General features: G+C 37.5%; 1 protein-coding gene across 1 annotated transcript in view; it reads right to left on the reverse strand.

Annotated features, from left to right (window-relative positions):
- The window catches only part of LOC107563626 (sodium channel protein type 8 subunit alpha-like), a 67,437-nt gene that overhangs the window by 11,029 nt on the left and 39,727 nt on the right, over window positions 1–16,681 (reverse strand). Inside the window, exons 13-21 of the mRNA XM_016248536.1 lie at window positions 15,437–15,572; window positions 15,104–15,342; window positions 13,686–13,859; window positions 12,527–12,883; window positions 10,839–11,309; window positions 10,179–10,296; window positions 9,923–10,077; window positions 8,137–8,310; window positions 126–248 (exon numbers count right to left, since the gene is read on the reverse strand). Coding sequence (XP_016104022.1) covers window positions 126–248; window positions 8,137–8,310; window positions 9,923–10,077; window positions 10,179–10,296; window positions 10,839–11,309; window positions 12,527–12,883; window positions 13,686–13,859; window positions 15,104–15,342; window positions 15,437–15,572 — 1,947 coding nt within the window. The remainder of the gene's footprint in view (window positions 1–125; window positions 249–8,136; window positions 8,311–9,922; window positions 10,078–10,178; window positions 10,297–10,838; window positions 11,310–12,526; window positions 12,884–13,685; window positions 13,860–15,103; window positions 15,343–15,436; window positions 15,573–16,681) is intronic.

The raw sequence follows: 16,681 nt of genomic DNA on the forward strand, positions 1-16,681 counted from the left end.
CCCCGGTATGGTTTCGGTGGTCCTTGTCGTTTTTTTTCTTTTTCTTTTTTTCTCGATCAGTTCTAGCATGCTGTAACTGCTGAATGGGCATGCAGAGAGATCAGCTCTATAGCTTTGTATCTTACCCTCATCCCTTCAAAACGTGACAATGCTCTGAGGGGTCTCAGGGCCCTTAGTGTCCTGAGTGATTTAATGGGCCCTAGTTCGGAGTAGCCCAGCGCATTAGCTATAAGGCTGACTATAGACACCTACACAGAAACAGAGAAGCAAAAAAGGATCCATACTGTTAGACGGGAGAAAGCTCTTGAGGGAAGTGATGGCCTCTAGAACTGCTGGAATGTTGGTTTACACACATACACAACAGTTTGGATGGGTATATACATATATAACACTGCATTTATACATGTATATATCCCCAAGAAGGAGAGAGAGAGAGAAAAAGACTCATGTTTAGTATTGGTTACAGGTACAGATAGGGGTTTAGAGGCAGAGGATAAACCCAGGATTTTGTGCTCTGTTAGTTTTGGGAGGTCACCAACCCTTTTGAGTTTCCTTACACCTGTGGAGAAACTTGTGGTTGAAAGAAAGAGACAGAAAAAGAGAAGCATAAGACTCTAACAAAAGAAGACAGAGAAGCGCAAAATGCACGGCTGATGAAGTACGTTAGGGGGCCTTGGGGACGTGGGGGGTTGAGAAGATAAGAGGTGACCCCTGCAGATGCATAAAAAAAAACATCCCAACATACTGCAAGAACCTTACCCTTGCCCTTCTAAAATTGTCTCTCCATGTCGCTCTTGGCTGAGGCATTAAATCCCATAAAATTTAAGACAGACAAACTAATGGAACCTGTGAGAAAGAATACAGGTAAACATGTATGCCAAATTGCAAATTACATTGATTTTACAGTTTAAAGAGCATCACATTGACACAGTAATGTGACAGCGGAAGGGGAGATCAGGGGTTCGCAGATAGTAAATGGACATTAGACAGCACCGAAAGGACAAAAATCACTCTGTGGGAACCCAAGCCCTGGTTACTCAAAATGCCATCCATTGTGGAAAAGTAAACACCCTCCATGCTATCTGGAAGGATAAAGCAAACTTGAGCGTAAAGGGCAGAAAGGTCAAATCCGTCAAAATGGCTCTCTAGAGAACCGTATTGATTATATTGTAGGGGTACTCCGATTGATCGGCTACCGATCACAATCGGCCGATAATCGCTTTTGGGATGATTGATCAGCAGTCTCTAAAAAGGCCGATCTCATCAAACCGATCTAAAGCTGATGACGCGCCTGCCGTGAGAGCAGTTTGGCTCAACATGCAGCGGCACCGTCTCTGTCCGGCACGGGTGAAATAATTATAATGCTTTAGGTGAGGTACAATTCATATTTCTTTATTAAATAACTTATAAACATTTTAATATGTGAGTCGTCTCTGTTGTCCTCTGTATGTACTACCTCCTGTGCCATATGACATTTATTGTTTTGATTGGTGTTTTATTAATTTGATTTTATAATTTCTTGTACAGCACAATGGTCAATGACTGTTGCTGTATTGTGCTATATAAATAAACAAAACAAAACAAAGTAATTTGAAAAAGTTTCTGAGACATAATTTCACAAACAGCGTGAGTGAATCACCGTGCGCACTCTCTTTCTCTCACAGAATGCAAATGGCTTCAAATCACATGGAGTCTGCACGCTGCAGTTGACAAGAATTGATCGGATCGGCAGATACTGCTTTCTGTGATCGGCCTCAAAAATCCTGATCGGGGCACCACTATTATATTGCATGCGTCAAAGGTCTCGATGCAAAGGATTGGTGCAAACAAGAACATCAAAAAAGGCTTGTAGCCTAATTGTTCAGGAACAAAAATGCCAATAAACAGGCAGTGGCATTGGGACACCAGGCTTGAGCACCCCTATGAAAAGGTATACAAACAGACCTGCACACCTCCAACCAACCACTGACGAAGACTTGGTAAAAACACAGCAAAAGTCCACAACACCGAAAGCTATCCAACTCACAGAGGGGGTTCTATTAAAGGTGAAAGCTTTATTCTGAATGGCTATCATATTGCTTTGCTTTGAAACTATGCTAGCTGACATCTTAGAAACCACAAGCTAAGAATTACTGGCAGTCTCCAAAAGGTATGACCCACAAGGGCACCAGTACGCACCAATAATCTCTCAGAAAAATCCACTGTTAAATTATCCTGAAAAATGTTATTGATTTGCTGGCATCAATTAAAATGAACTAAATTTGTGTTTCACATATTTAAACATAGTAATAAAAACTGCCATTTTTATCTCAAAATAGATTTCTTGAGAGTTTTATAAAATATTGTAACTTCACAACATGAGTACTTTTTAGAAGATACTCTGTAATAAAGCTTTCTCCTTCATCTACAGATCATGTGATCTTTGGGGGTAATTGTCACCTTTAGCCTCAGTCGGAACCCACAAGCGCCCCTTTATGGAGGGCCCCGGGGCCCCCTAAGCCGGCTGAGATGGCCCCTCAGTGTAAGCTTTCTTCATCTGCCAGCACTCTCGCTCTGCAAGGCAAGGTCAATGTGATGTGTGGCTGTGACCAAATGAAGACAAAAAAAAAAAAAAAAAAAAAGGTCAACTGATATTGAATAGTTTCAAAACAATAAAAAATGGCTGATGTCTCTCACTCATATCATTCTTTGGATATTTTGGTTAAGTGATTTTCCCCAAATAAATTTAAGATAATAAAACATAATAAAATAATATTTTATATATTATTAAATATTTTTTTTGGAATGGATCATAACTTACACACTCCCTTAATACACACACACACATATATATATATATATATACACATACATACTGAACATACATACATATATACATATATATATATTTATACATATATTCAACCATTCTTTCTGGTCCTTGAATCTGATTGGCTGATGTATAAAACTCGAAATATGAGCATAGTCAAATAATAAGTTGTATGGCTAATGGCACAGATATATAGTATGACAGACTATAGGAACTAATGGAACATATACAGTATATAAACATACATGAGCACACAAACATGCTAGATATGATGCAGGCCCCTTGTGAAAGCCCTCTGAGCATCACACCCATAAAAGCAAAAGCAAAGAACAGTGGAGGAACAGAGCACAGACTAGTCAGGAGGACAACTCACCGTCTGCTGCATGTCCTCAATATCAACACATCTCAGCACTACCTCACGGAAGGGAAGAGCAGGTGTGAGTGGGGGAGGGAGGAATGAACTTTTGATCCATCTTGGGATATGGAGTTATTCCCAACTAGCACAAGTGTTAGTCCAGCACCCCGGGGAATAGTCATGAAGGACTATAGCTCCCATCAGCCTCGAGTAGGGCTGAGGAGTAGGGGTTGATGGACAAAGGGTGGGTATGGACTGTGGTCAGAGCACACTCACAAATTAGATTTTTTTTTTCTTTTTTTTAAGCTGTGGGATGACTCCTTAGTCAGTTGCTGGTCAGACTATGCGTTATGCTGCATTCCATTCAAAGGCAGATGTGGAATATTCCTACATGATATCTTAAAATCTCTGAACAAAAATCATTCCATTGCCTGACAATGAGATGATGTATAAATAAGATACATTTATGCATTTGTTAGATGCATTTTTCGAAAGCAACTTGCATTCAAGGAATACATTTTATCAGTTAATGCATTCCATGTAAACCTAACCTATGGCATTGAGGTTGCTCATGTCATGCTCCATCATTTGATCCACAGGAAATCTATGGATTTAACCAAATATTAACCAAACGGTGGAGGATAAACAATGATACTGTACATGTAAAATGATCATCAGATAATTCATCAATTTTCATGATTTACCATGTTTTGCCAACAAATTGTACCCTCATATAAGAACTTTGACTGATTTATTTACACATTTAATTTGCTAAAAATGTAAAGTATCAAATTGTGTACACCTCCCCGTACACAACTATTCAAAAGTGTCTTTATTCAATATTTTCAAAAGAAGTGTCCTATACTAACCTAGGCTGCATTTATTTGATAAAAAATATAGTAAAAACAGTAATATTGTGAAATATTATTAAAATGTAAATTTTAATTTACAATTTATTTAACATTTTTATATAAATCTAATTTGTTAAAGTGATGGAAAAGACACATTTTCAGCAGCCATTACTAGGGTGCTAAGAAATCTTTCTAATATGCTGATTTGGAGCTCAAGAAACATTTCTCATTATCATCACTGTTGAAAACGGTTGTGCTACTTATTATTTTTGTGGAAATCATAGTATATTTTTTCAGAATCTTTGGTCAATAGAAAGTTCAAAAGAACAGAATTTATTTGAAATCGAAATCTTTTGTAACCAAGTTCTTTTTAACTTTTGCAAGCAGGAAACTCAAGAGTTTCTGAGTTGGAATGGAATACAGCATCAGCTATGAATGAGGAATCAGGCTTTAGCTTTGTCAATATGTAGAAATTTCTTGTTATATAGTGCTAAACAATATATATATATATATATATATATATATATATATATATATATATATATATATATATATATATATATTTTTTAACAATCACATTTTGTAACCAAGTTCTTTTTAACTTTTGCAAGCAGGAAACTCAAGAGTTTCTGAGTTGGAATGGAATACAGCATCAGCTATGAATGAGGAATCAGGCTTTAGCTTTGTCAATATGTAGAAATTTCTTGTTATATAGTGCTAAACAATATATATATATATATATATATATATATATATATATATATATATATATACACACACATATACATACAACTTTTGGGAGCGTTTGTATAAATTTTGTATAAACTGTTGGTAAAAGGAGATTAACTTTCGATCACATTTAAGGAAATATAGCATAACATTAAAGAACATCAAATAGACTGTGTATGCATTAAAAAATATCCCACAGCAGCTCATTAAACAGTATTGGGTGTACAAGTTCTGCTAAAAGCTGGTTAGTTCAGGAACAAGGTCAGAACACACATACAATCAATTTGTATCTTGACATGGTCACTGCAATTGTAACATGTCCTCCACATATCATGAGAAAAGCACATCCACAAGACACTCCTCTGAATCCCTTAATTTGGAGTCCAAGTGTGAGCATTTTAGACACAAACAACTTAACATATTTTCATCAAATACTTTGATTCATAATTTAAAACTACATTAGCGTCAGTTATTTGTTATAGAATATATAATATTCTGTGTTTATGGAATAACTGATTGCACTCATAACTTTTAATGGCCTCTAAAATGCATGTTACACTTGGTGAGTCTCCCACAATAAGGGCAGGGCAGAAACCATGTCATGAGGCCACACATATTGTATTGGTCACACAGTATAGACATCATACACATGTACAAGAATTACAAACAAGGTTCAATTAGAATGAGATATGCTTGAATATCTTGGAATGGAAACAACTAGCCAGAATCAGTCTAACACTTAAACCATATAATGGAGAACATGGCCTCTGTCATTTTGCTAAAGGAACTCACCATTAATCGCATACAAAGGGGGAAGACAAGAAAAGTACAATTATTTGCACAATACTGGTGATTTTCAAAGCCAGTTTATCATTCTTGATAGCAGATATTCAAGCATCTCAGGGTCACACAGAAATCTAGCATTTTTGCAAGGCTATGCACGGGTGATAGATCTTAAAAGAGATGATGTAATCTTATGAAATAACACGATTTAGACACAACGAATATATATTACATAAGCATTTAAATTCAAGATAAGCACAACATTTTTCCTTCAAGCTTCACCCCTGCATACCAACACACAGCTTTACTCTTCGTTTGAAAGATCATATTTGACTCTTCTCTGCCCAAAACATTCACATCTTGTTGCAAAGGGAACCATCCTGTTTATGGCCTTGAAACATCTGCATAGAAACAGGTTGGTGGGCAGATATTTGTCTTTTCTTCTCCTCTTCTACAACATTTTCCTTTTTAACTGACAGCTCAAAGAAACTACTCCACCAGTTTTCAGCTATTTTTAAGTCATCTTTAAAACTAACCTTGCTGTGACTGGCAACCAGTATTGTCAGGTCTATGAACATGCAGAGTTTATACTGTCTCTGATGTCTGAAATGTCAAATAATTTATTTGATCAGTTTAAACAAAGCTCCTACAGTCCCTGACTCTGTCAGGTCTCTCGGCGGCCATCTTGGTAACACTTATTTGCAGCTAAATTCTATATAGATAAAAGATACACTGCTCCGATCTACTTGAATGGGAAAAGACAAATATCCAAAGCTGTTTGTCAAGACTTTTTGAATCAGCAAAAAAAATCTGAATTTTGTTTTGTAAATTTAGCTTTGTTAGCTGAAATCATGTTAAAGGGGTCATATGATGCTGCTAAAAAGAACATTATTTTGTGTATTTGGTGTAATGAAATGTGTTTATGCGGTTCAAAAGGTTAAAAAAACACATTATTTTCCACATACTGTACATTATTGTTTCTCCTCTATGCCCCACCTTTCTGAAACGCGTAGATTTTTACAAAGCTTATCGGTCTGAAAAAGCGAGGTGTGCTTTGATTGGCCAGCTATCCAGTGCGTTGTGATTGGCCAAATACCTCAAGCGTGAGACGGAAATGTTACGCCCCTCACCATATTGTGATGATGCCCTGTCAGGCCGGAGCGATGATGTAAAAACCCATTATAAACGAGGCATTCGCTGCATCCAGGGGGGGACATAATTATGGATTATAATGACTTATACTGTCTTTCTACGCGTTGCTTTGCATCGCGCCACGTAAACATAAAACCATGTCTGCATTTGTGATCGGAGAAACAACAAGCCCTACTCTACACTGCCCAAAAACACTCGCTTTAAATATATAAAATATAAAAACTCTTTAAATATAAAAAACGTACTTGCAGACTTTGAGTCAGAACAGCCGGCATTGTAGTCTAACGTTACTCTCCCAGGATCAGGAAACAGTCCTCCATAAAATGTGCTGCACACATCTGAATATTTTGGTTGAAGTGTTCTGGAACAGTGTTGTAAATACAACTTAACCACTGATTTCTAGTCGTGCCCATTTTTGGAAGGCCAAACTAAGTAGTTTCGCTTTCACAACGAAACAGCGTCACACACGGTGGCCTACAGTGAGCAGAGGCCGGGGGCTAGCGTGAGGAACAGCCGGAGGGTTAGAGTGAGCAGAGGCGGGTGGGCTTGAGAATGGCGCGGCCGGCGATTTCCACGAAGGAGCGTCCGGAAGGACATGTGATGACTTCTGGCTGAACTCTGCTTCGTCCACGGTGAAAGCCGATCCGGCGATCCACAGCAAGAAGTTGATGTATTTCCTCCGCAACCCGCACAGATCAGCTCCAGGCATGACGAAGCAGATATCGTCCTCTTTTGGAAGACCAAACAAAGTAGTTTCGCTTTCACAACGAAGCACACAGCGTCTTTACGACATGGCGGCGGCAACAACAATACTACAGCGAGAATAAAAGTTACACCTTCTTTCTTTGCGTGAACATTTGGGCAGCGTTATGCAAATCTTCCCACATAGTGACGTAGATATGTTGGGGCGTGTTAGAACGAGCCGTTTTAGGTAGGCGTGGCTGACTCTTAACTTTTATAAAGAAAATCTCTTTGGATTTGAGACTTTAGTCTTAGCAACTTTACAGATCTTCTTTATGCACCAAGAGCTTGTAACACTCCAAAGAGAAAGGAAAAATTTAAATCGCATCATATGACCCCTTTAAGCAAATCAAGCATTTTCAGGCTGGTTCAGTTCATGTTTGTTCTAGATTAATCTAACACTATCAAAGAGGCAATTGGCTCTTTTAACTGAAAGGCGAGACTTTCTGTTGCCATGTTGAGCATTAGAGAATTTATTGTTCTGGTCTGGCTACTGACACTTATACTGTTTTTGTCCTAGTCCAGGATAATTCCACTGCTCTCCTGTGCGAAAATGCTTGAATTACAAATATCATAGAATTTTACAGACGTGTTCAAATCTATTGACTGATATGAGAACCATACAAATGGGATGGAACCCATTAACAAAATGTGTACGTCAAGGGCATTTATAAAAACTGACAACAAACATAGCACAAATGAAATAGTAGACTTACGTCAACAATGAAGAAGTCCAGCCAGCACCAGGCGTTGGTGAAGTACTTGACAAAACCGTACGCCACCCACTTCAATAACATCTCCAATATGAAGATGTAGGTAAAGACCTTGTCAGCATACTCCAGAATGACACGGATTGTCTTTCTCTGTTCAATGTACACATCCTCAAAAGCCTGCAGCAGATTACATATGGTTGCATCAACACAAGAAGTACTATCCGCTGCTGACAATACCTCTCAGTGGATTTCATTTCAATTAAAAAAAACTCAAGAAGAGTATGCTGTAATATTTCAGTTTAAATATTTAAATAATAGTGATACTATTATTATTATTATTATCATCATCATTGCACAACAATATCTGGGGAAACAACTGAACAGAAGGCAATGGTGCAATAATTAAGTTAAAAACAGAGTCAGCTTTCAAAAAGCAATTGTATAAGGCAAGATCCCTGATTCTATTACATTCCTTTTTTGGCAACATTAGCAGTGCTAAAGCCAGGGACATTTCCAGTGCCAGAAATAGATTCAATTGGATGAATAGTCCAGTCTATTAATCACATCACCCAGCAGTGCAGCTCTGGCGCCAGGCCTCTACAATGAGGCAATGCCTGCTTGAACCCCACATTATATATACCTCACATGAACATTAATGCAATGGTCAGGCAGAATCCAAAACATAATGAAAATACGTTGCCACTGATGTACTATTTATGTATTTATTTTTTTATTTTAAGTACAAAAAACAAGCATGTTTTTAATATTAGAACTAGGGGTGTAACCAGGGCCTAAAACTAACTTTTTGCCAGACCTGCCAATGGCCGGTGACTTAAGGAAATTTACCAGCCAGAAATATTTTTTACCAGCCACGGAAAAAAAACACAGGCGGTTATGACACCAAAATTTTACCTGATTTACCTGATAAAACTACTAACTTAAACAATATACATTTAACAGGCTACATTTTTAAAGACTAGTAAATAGTCAGTTGTAAAATAAGAGCAAATCAAATTACAAGCAATAGCACAAAATAGCCTCCTATACAACAAAGATAGAAATGGAAACGGTGTATTTCAAGCAGGTCTAACAGTGATTTTCAGGTAGCGTACAGAAATTTGATAAATTATGCTAATCAAATACTATAGTTTTTATATATATTTTAAAGTTCAAGAGTAGTGAGTGACTGTTTTTTTCTTTGTCCTATTTTCTTTTTCTTTTCTTCAACATTAAAAAACGCACAACAGCAGGATTATTGGAATTCTGTGTCTATCATTTAACACTGTATCTACACTGCAACAGCTTGAAGTAGTCAACACTGTGGCCATTACTTGGACTAGAAATAGAACGGGGAATCCGTTTACTTTCGGGGATTTGTCGTGCTGTGCCGCATCCTGTGTAGACAATATCACTGATTATAATGGCTTCTCTATTGTCTTTTGACATTGCGTCGCGCGCGGTTTGTGTCTGGTTTCTTTCTCAGCTGTTCATGTTCACTTAAGAACCAACTACTTTTACTAGGATACTCACTGAAACGGGCATTTTTGATTTCAGACCACGGTGTGTACAGAGAGTACCGCTATACGTATCGTGGTTTTTCGGTTTGGTTTGAATATCATTACACCCCTAATTAGAACACCACATGTTAGAATCCCAAACTACAGTAAGCTACAGTAAATCAATATGCAATATTTAAGTAGCTTTTTTTCCCTTCTCAAGTAGTTAAATATAGAACACAGTACTTGTGTACGTCCCTAGAAGAAATTTGTGTGTTTGTGTACATTCTCACCAATGCTCCACTACTGAGGAGGATCATAAAGATGATGATGGTTTCAAACCAGTTGTGCTCCACAATGAGATAGCAGGTCTTCCGGAGGAACCACCAATTCTTACCCCAGCCCTCAGTGATGGGCACATCACAACACTTGTAGCGGGCCACACAAGCTGCAAAATGGCACACATTATACTTCTGTTCTCATAATCCATTACAGTTTCTATATAAAAAAATTAATAATCTGCAAAGAGAAATCTATGAGCCCTTTTACCTTCAGTCCAGCAAGCTTCAGGGTCAACATATTCCTCTACTGCCTCCACCACCACCGCTTCCTCTACCTCTGGTTTAATATCTATGGTGCTGCCTTCTGAAGAGCTGATGTCATCCAACTAATTCAGAAGTGAGAGGTCACAAGTGTCATTTCTTGATGTTAAAAAATTTAAATAGCAAAGCAAAAACAATGTTCAACGCAAAAATTGTAACTGCACTATTAAAACACAAACTCAGGATGCTCAAACAGAACAATAAATAGCGCGAGTTTAGGACTGGACTATGTTTGCCAGAACATTGGAAGACAAGAAAAAGTGTTTGTAAACAAGTTTGAACCTCATCACTATTTTTGCAGTTCTGTTTTGCTTTGCTATGACACACTCTAGCTCTAACAATGAAATGACAAGCCTCTGTATTCATGTTTCACAATACAGTGCTCTAAATGGCCTACACACGTTTGAACATCATTTTGAAACAATACACTACACTTTACTTCATATATATCAATATCATGGTAAAAAATTAACAAATACCTCAGTTTAGAATCACTGAGCATTTACTCTTAAGGCCAAATCAATAACCACAGGGTATTACATTTCACCCATTAGCAACTAGGTCAAAGCCTAAAAGCATCACAGCATCAGCACTTTTGCATACTCACTTCTTTGCTGCCCTCAGCTTCAGACTCGCTGCTGAAATCTTCTGTGTTGAGATTCTCAAAGTCTGACTCGCCCACGGCGATGGGCACGCATACGGTCAGGTTGGGGTTGTGGATGAAGGACATGTGGTCATCATCAATCATGTACTTGCCCACGCTACTGCCAATACCACTGGTGGTTCCGTTGCCATTTTTCTGATAGTCCAGGTCACGGCTGATGTCCACGCCTGTGTGATTGGCAATACAGTTCAGCTTCCGGTCGTACATGTCATCTAGCGGCTTAGCCTCATCTGTGGCCTTCCTCCCGAGGATGTTGTTGACCAGTTCTCGAACTTTGACCTTCACCCAGGCAATTCCCTTCTTAATGCGAATAACTGAAATCTGCAGGTTGTTCATCTCACCATCATCATCAGAAGCTGCCAAGTTGTCTGCGCTGAATGAGCTCAGCAGCAAGGCAAGGAACAGATTCAAGACCTGATCAGTGTGAGAGAAAAGTAATATAAACTTAGTCTCAAATTAAAATCAGTTCAAAACCTAGTCAGCTGCCTTTGGAGACATTTTATGCATCATTTACATAGGCACAATTTTTAAAGTGATGGTTCACCCAAAAAAAAAAGTCATAATTTATTCACCTTTATGTGTTCTCAAACCCAAAAGACCTTAAATTAAAAAGTTAATTTTAGTTATTTTAACCAAAGCTTGAAAGAACCAAAAAGGTTATAAAGATGTCATAAAGAGAATTTGTTTGGTTTAATCCAAGGTCTGTGTATGTGTGTTTAAATGTGAATTAAAGCCTAAATTAAATGCTAATTATATGAAGCGATCGTATCTCTTAACATGACTTAGATTAAACTGCTCGATTCATATGGATTAATATAACCCACCTTTATAACCTTTTTGGATCTTTTAAGTTTTGGTTACCTGGACTTTCAATAGAGGGATAGAAACCTAAGGTTTCAATAAAAATTGTTGTCTTATGGGGTTTGATTCAACAAAAAGGTTAGTAAATAATGACAACATTTTGGGTAATTTTTGGATTAACTATCCTTTTAATATATTGAATTCTATATATATATATATATATATAAATGTGTATATATATATATATAAATGTGTATATATATATATATATATATATGTGTGTGTGTGTGTGTGACCCTGGACCACAAAACCAGTCTTATGTCACTTGGGTATATTTTTTGCAATAGCCAAAAAAAACATTGTATGGGTCAAAATTATCGATTTTTCTTTTATGCCAAAAATCATTAGGATATTAAGTAAAGATCATGTTCCATGAAGATATTTAGTAAATTTCCTACCATAAATATATCAAACCTTAATTTTTGATTAGTAATATGCATTGCTAAGAACGTCATTTGGACAACTTTAAAAGTGATTTTCTCAGTATTTAGATTTTTTTGCACACTCAGATTCCAGATATTCAAATAGTTGTATCTCAGCCAAATATTGTCCTATCCTAACAACAATTTCGAGAAATTGACCCTTATGACTGGTTTTGTGGTCCAGGGTCACATATACTGTATATATATATATATATATATATATATATATAAATATAATGGTATGTATATAAATCTTGTAGTATGAATATAAATCTTGTGTATTTATCACTATTTCAGTACAACTCCGCTCAAACTTCATGATATTTTCTGCATCTAAAGCACACTTACCACCAAGTTCCCTATGACCATGACCATCATGAAGACGATGAGACACATTCCCTGTCCAGCCACCTCCATACAGTCCCACATGGTCTCAATCCACTCTCCACATAACACCCGGAACACGATTAAGAATGAGTGAAAGAAGTCATTCATGTGCCAGCGGGGCAGCTCACAATCTTCAGCGATCTTACACACACAGTCCTTGTAGCTCTTCCCAAACAACTGCATGCCCACCACGGCGAAGATGAAGACGATGATGGCCAACACCAGGGTCAGGTTCCCCAAAGCTCCCACTGAGTTACCGATGATCTTTATCAGCATGTTGAGGGTGGGCCATGACTTAGCCAGTTTAAAAACTCTCAGCTGTTAAAAGGGAGCACAAGTAGAATTAAAACATGAACATTCAGTACCATGAACATTCAATATTATTCTTCCAATGTGTGCTATTGAAAACAAATTCACTGAAGAGTTATGCCACTTATTATGTATTATACACTAACCACCCACAATCCAGTTTAACCAGACTCTGACTGCTTTAAAATAATGTTGCTGTATTTAAATAAAATAACTGTCATTCTTTTCAAACACACCTCCTTTCTATGTAAATTAAGTTTATTATACTCACGATCTGCCTGATGCAACTAACATTGTGCTATTACTGGCCGCAGAAAGAAGGTGCTAAACAGAATTTTATTTGAGATCTGTGTTTATGCTTTTTTATTGGTATTGGAAGCAGAAATTAATCAAATGATGACAAAATAATGGGAATGTCATAAATGACATATTGTATATGCATTCATACAGTGCAGTTGATAACACTAAGAGCATGGCACTCAAAATTTGTTTAAATAAGCATTAAAGTTGCAATGTAACTGAAGTAGCAAAAAATATTTTACACTGTATTGTGATGTACATTCGAGTGAAACGGCTTATTCAAAAAAAAAATGTAGGGCAGGGATCAGTTGTTGATTGAATAAAACATACGTATGAATAAAACATATGCACTGATGAATCGTTCACAATAAGATGCAATTAAAAAACAGGTTAATTTTCCATTTCATGCCAACTTTAACAACTGAATTTGTTCCCTGATTCACATAATTTCTTAAACAATGCAATAGCACATGCACACACAGCAAAGATCTGAAGCAATAAAAATGTTTACCAATCGGAATGATCTCAGCACAGAAAGACCTTCTACATCGGCCAAGCCCAACTCCATTAAACTCAAGCTCACGATAAAGCCATCAAAAATATTCCAGCCTTCCTGGAAATAGTAGTATGGGTCCATTGCAACCAGTTTGGCAAACATTTCGGCAGTGAAGATACCAGTAAACACCTGGAAGAAAGAAAATAAAAGTTACACAGACTGGTGACAAACATACCACTCTGAGACAGACTTATTTGATTTTTTTCTCTCCATAACATTACAAGACAAATATATCTATATATTTTTGTTGTCATTTCTTTTTCTTTTGTACGTGTGTCATTGGTTCTTTCCTTTGTATAAGCTACTATGTAATGTCGCTTTTTTGTGTGCTTTGTTCAATAAAATAAACCTCAATTTAACAAGCCAGACTAATTTATAAAAGCAATCTGATATCAACCAACTGATAAAAGACACATAAGCAGCGCAGTTATGACTTGCATTTTATCTATAACTCACCAGCTCTTTCCTGACATTGCATGACACCTAGCAGCAACCAAATCATGGCCTACACATTTACAATAACTCCCTGACAAATCGTCACAAGACTCTGTGACGTTTAAAGTGCTAAACAGATCATCCTGCTGTCACAGCTGAAGGGTGCAGTTAATCACCCTGCAGGTGTGTGAACTGGGGGAGGGTACAAGGTGGCCTTGACTCCAGGAGGTCTGCCGCGTGTCTGCACAGCCAGCGAACACGAGTCACGCTACCACCTGCACAGCCACGACCTGCTCCGTCCCAGTATGCCCCCGCTACCATGACAACAGAGCGCTCACAGGTGTACTGAAGTTGGAATACTTGCATCATCATATTACCATGTCAGCAAAGCTGAAATTTCATTGAGAGAGGCCTCACTATTGCACGCACACGATTTACTCCACAAGGCAGGTCTTAGAAAATCATGATTTGTGGTTGGTGTATGTCACTGCACTGACAGAGTGGATTTATGACTCCTAACGGTCTCGGTATCACTTGGCAATATAATATAAAAAGCAATTTTGTTCATAAGTGGGAAAGATAATCTGTTCTTCTCTGCAATGTTTATAATTTTACAAGCATTAAACATCAAGCTCCTAGAACTGTGAAAACGGCACCATTTTAGAGCTGCTCATCGATTAGGCTACATGAAATATTTATGCTGGCTCTGCACCACCACACTCAGCAAGTAGCTTAGCACTGTCTCTACGCCAGGCATAAAAATGGCTTTGAGTGTTCCAACAACGTCCCTGCAGAGACTACAAAAATATAAGCCGTGGGGGAGGGGCACGGTTTTTTCAAGCAACTAAAGAATTATTTTAATTCAGAATTTTAATTCAAAGACTCTTGGAAAAAGAAGAAGAAGAAGGTTTTCTGGAGGGGCTAAGTAGAATCCTTACCAGGTTTCCGACAGACAGCACATGCTCAAAATTCTCCGTCATAGGGTAATGCTCCATGGCCATGAAGAGAGTATTCAGCACAATACAAATGGTGATAGACAAGTCTACAAAAGGGTCCATCACAATCAGGTTCACAATCTCCTTAACCCTCATCCAAACAGGGCCGCACTCCCAGATAAGAAACTTGTTGGCAAATTTGTACCAAAATGGTGGACAATTCCTCTGAGACTCTTCCAATTCTGGAAGTGAAAAAAGTATGGTAACCATGGTAACAGATTTCCATTTTATTTTTTTGAAGAAATACATTTCTTAGGTTACAAAATATGGACATACCCTCAACCAATGTGTTTGTTACTGCACTCATAACACTGTTGGCTCGCTCCTTGCGCCCGAATGATGTGTTAAGCTGCTCTACGGAAACCATTAGAGAGTCTGAGAGCTTCTTCTTAATTTCAAGATCAGTGGTTGGCTGTCAAGAGATCAACATTGAAGTTAAACATTACCATCACAACATTGCAGCCAATGACTGGGGGGAAAAAATATCTGCATCACAGTGCTAGTTAAAGAAAGGTTGGTTAGGAGAAGATTTTTTTTTCAACATATTTTGCCCGAAGAAACCATTTTTCATTTGAATGCATTAAAGAGGAAACATGCTGGGCTCTCACAATAGAGAAGGTAGGGTTAGCATTAGCATTCGTGCGATACATATTCCTAACATAAGCATGTGATTAACATGCTATGTTATCAAAATGTTCACTCGTTTGGCCAATTGAAACAGCCAGCTATGTTTTTGTTTATGTTTTATAAAATATCCAATGCTGGAAAAGCTATGAATTAGTAACTTATTCAAGTTTATCATATTATAAATCTACCATTGTCCTCTGCTCCCTTCCTCCTCTCATCTGAAGCCCCTGCATCTCCAGATTTTAGGAGATCCAGTCAGCATGCATCAGCATGCATTCAGTCAAAGAAGTCAAGAGAGGAAAAGAATAAGTATCATGATCCATTAACCTCATGCTGAAGATCTGAAGCTGTACCAGACCTCTATAAGATTCATTAAGCTAGCAGACTACCATGCTAACTACAATGCTTCCATTAGTGTTCCTGTGGCTCAGCGGTAGAGCATTGCGTTAGCAGCGCAAAAAGGTAATGGGTTCAATTCCCAGGGAACACACATACTGGTAAAAAATGTATAGCCTGAATGCACTGTAAGTCTCTTTGGATAAAAGTGTCTGCTAAATGCATAAATTATTAAATTATAATTACAGGTCAAAACATTGTGCTGATCATTAATAAAACCAACGATGTAAAAAAAAGAAAAGAAAATATGAAAAGAGAACTGAAGGCTGGAGGGTGGAAGCGGAATCACTTCACGGTAAATTCACATTTACATGAATATAAAATGAAATACAATTACAAAGGATATTAAACTGACACATATGTTAAAAAATAATTAAATAAATAATGAAGAAAGATTTTGCTTGTGGGGTGAATGTGTAATGAGATGCTAATTTCTACTACTAAGACATACATTACCATTAAAAATTTTGGGGTCAGTAAGATTTTTTTTAAAGAAAT

The sequence above is a fragment of the Sinocyclocheilus grahami genome, unplaced genomic scaffold (assembly GCF_001515645.1).
Source record: "Sinocyclocheilus grahami isolate Dianchi unplaced genomic scaffold, SAMN03320097.WGS_v1.1 scaffold884.1, whole genome shotgun sequence".
In the NCBI taxonomy this organism is placed as follows: domain Eukaryota; kingdom Metazoa; phylum Chordata; class Actinopteri; order Cypriniformes; family Cyprinidae; genus Sinocyclocheilus; species Sinocyclocheilus grahami.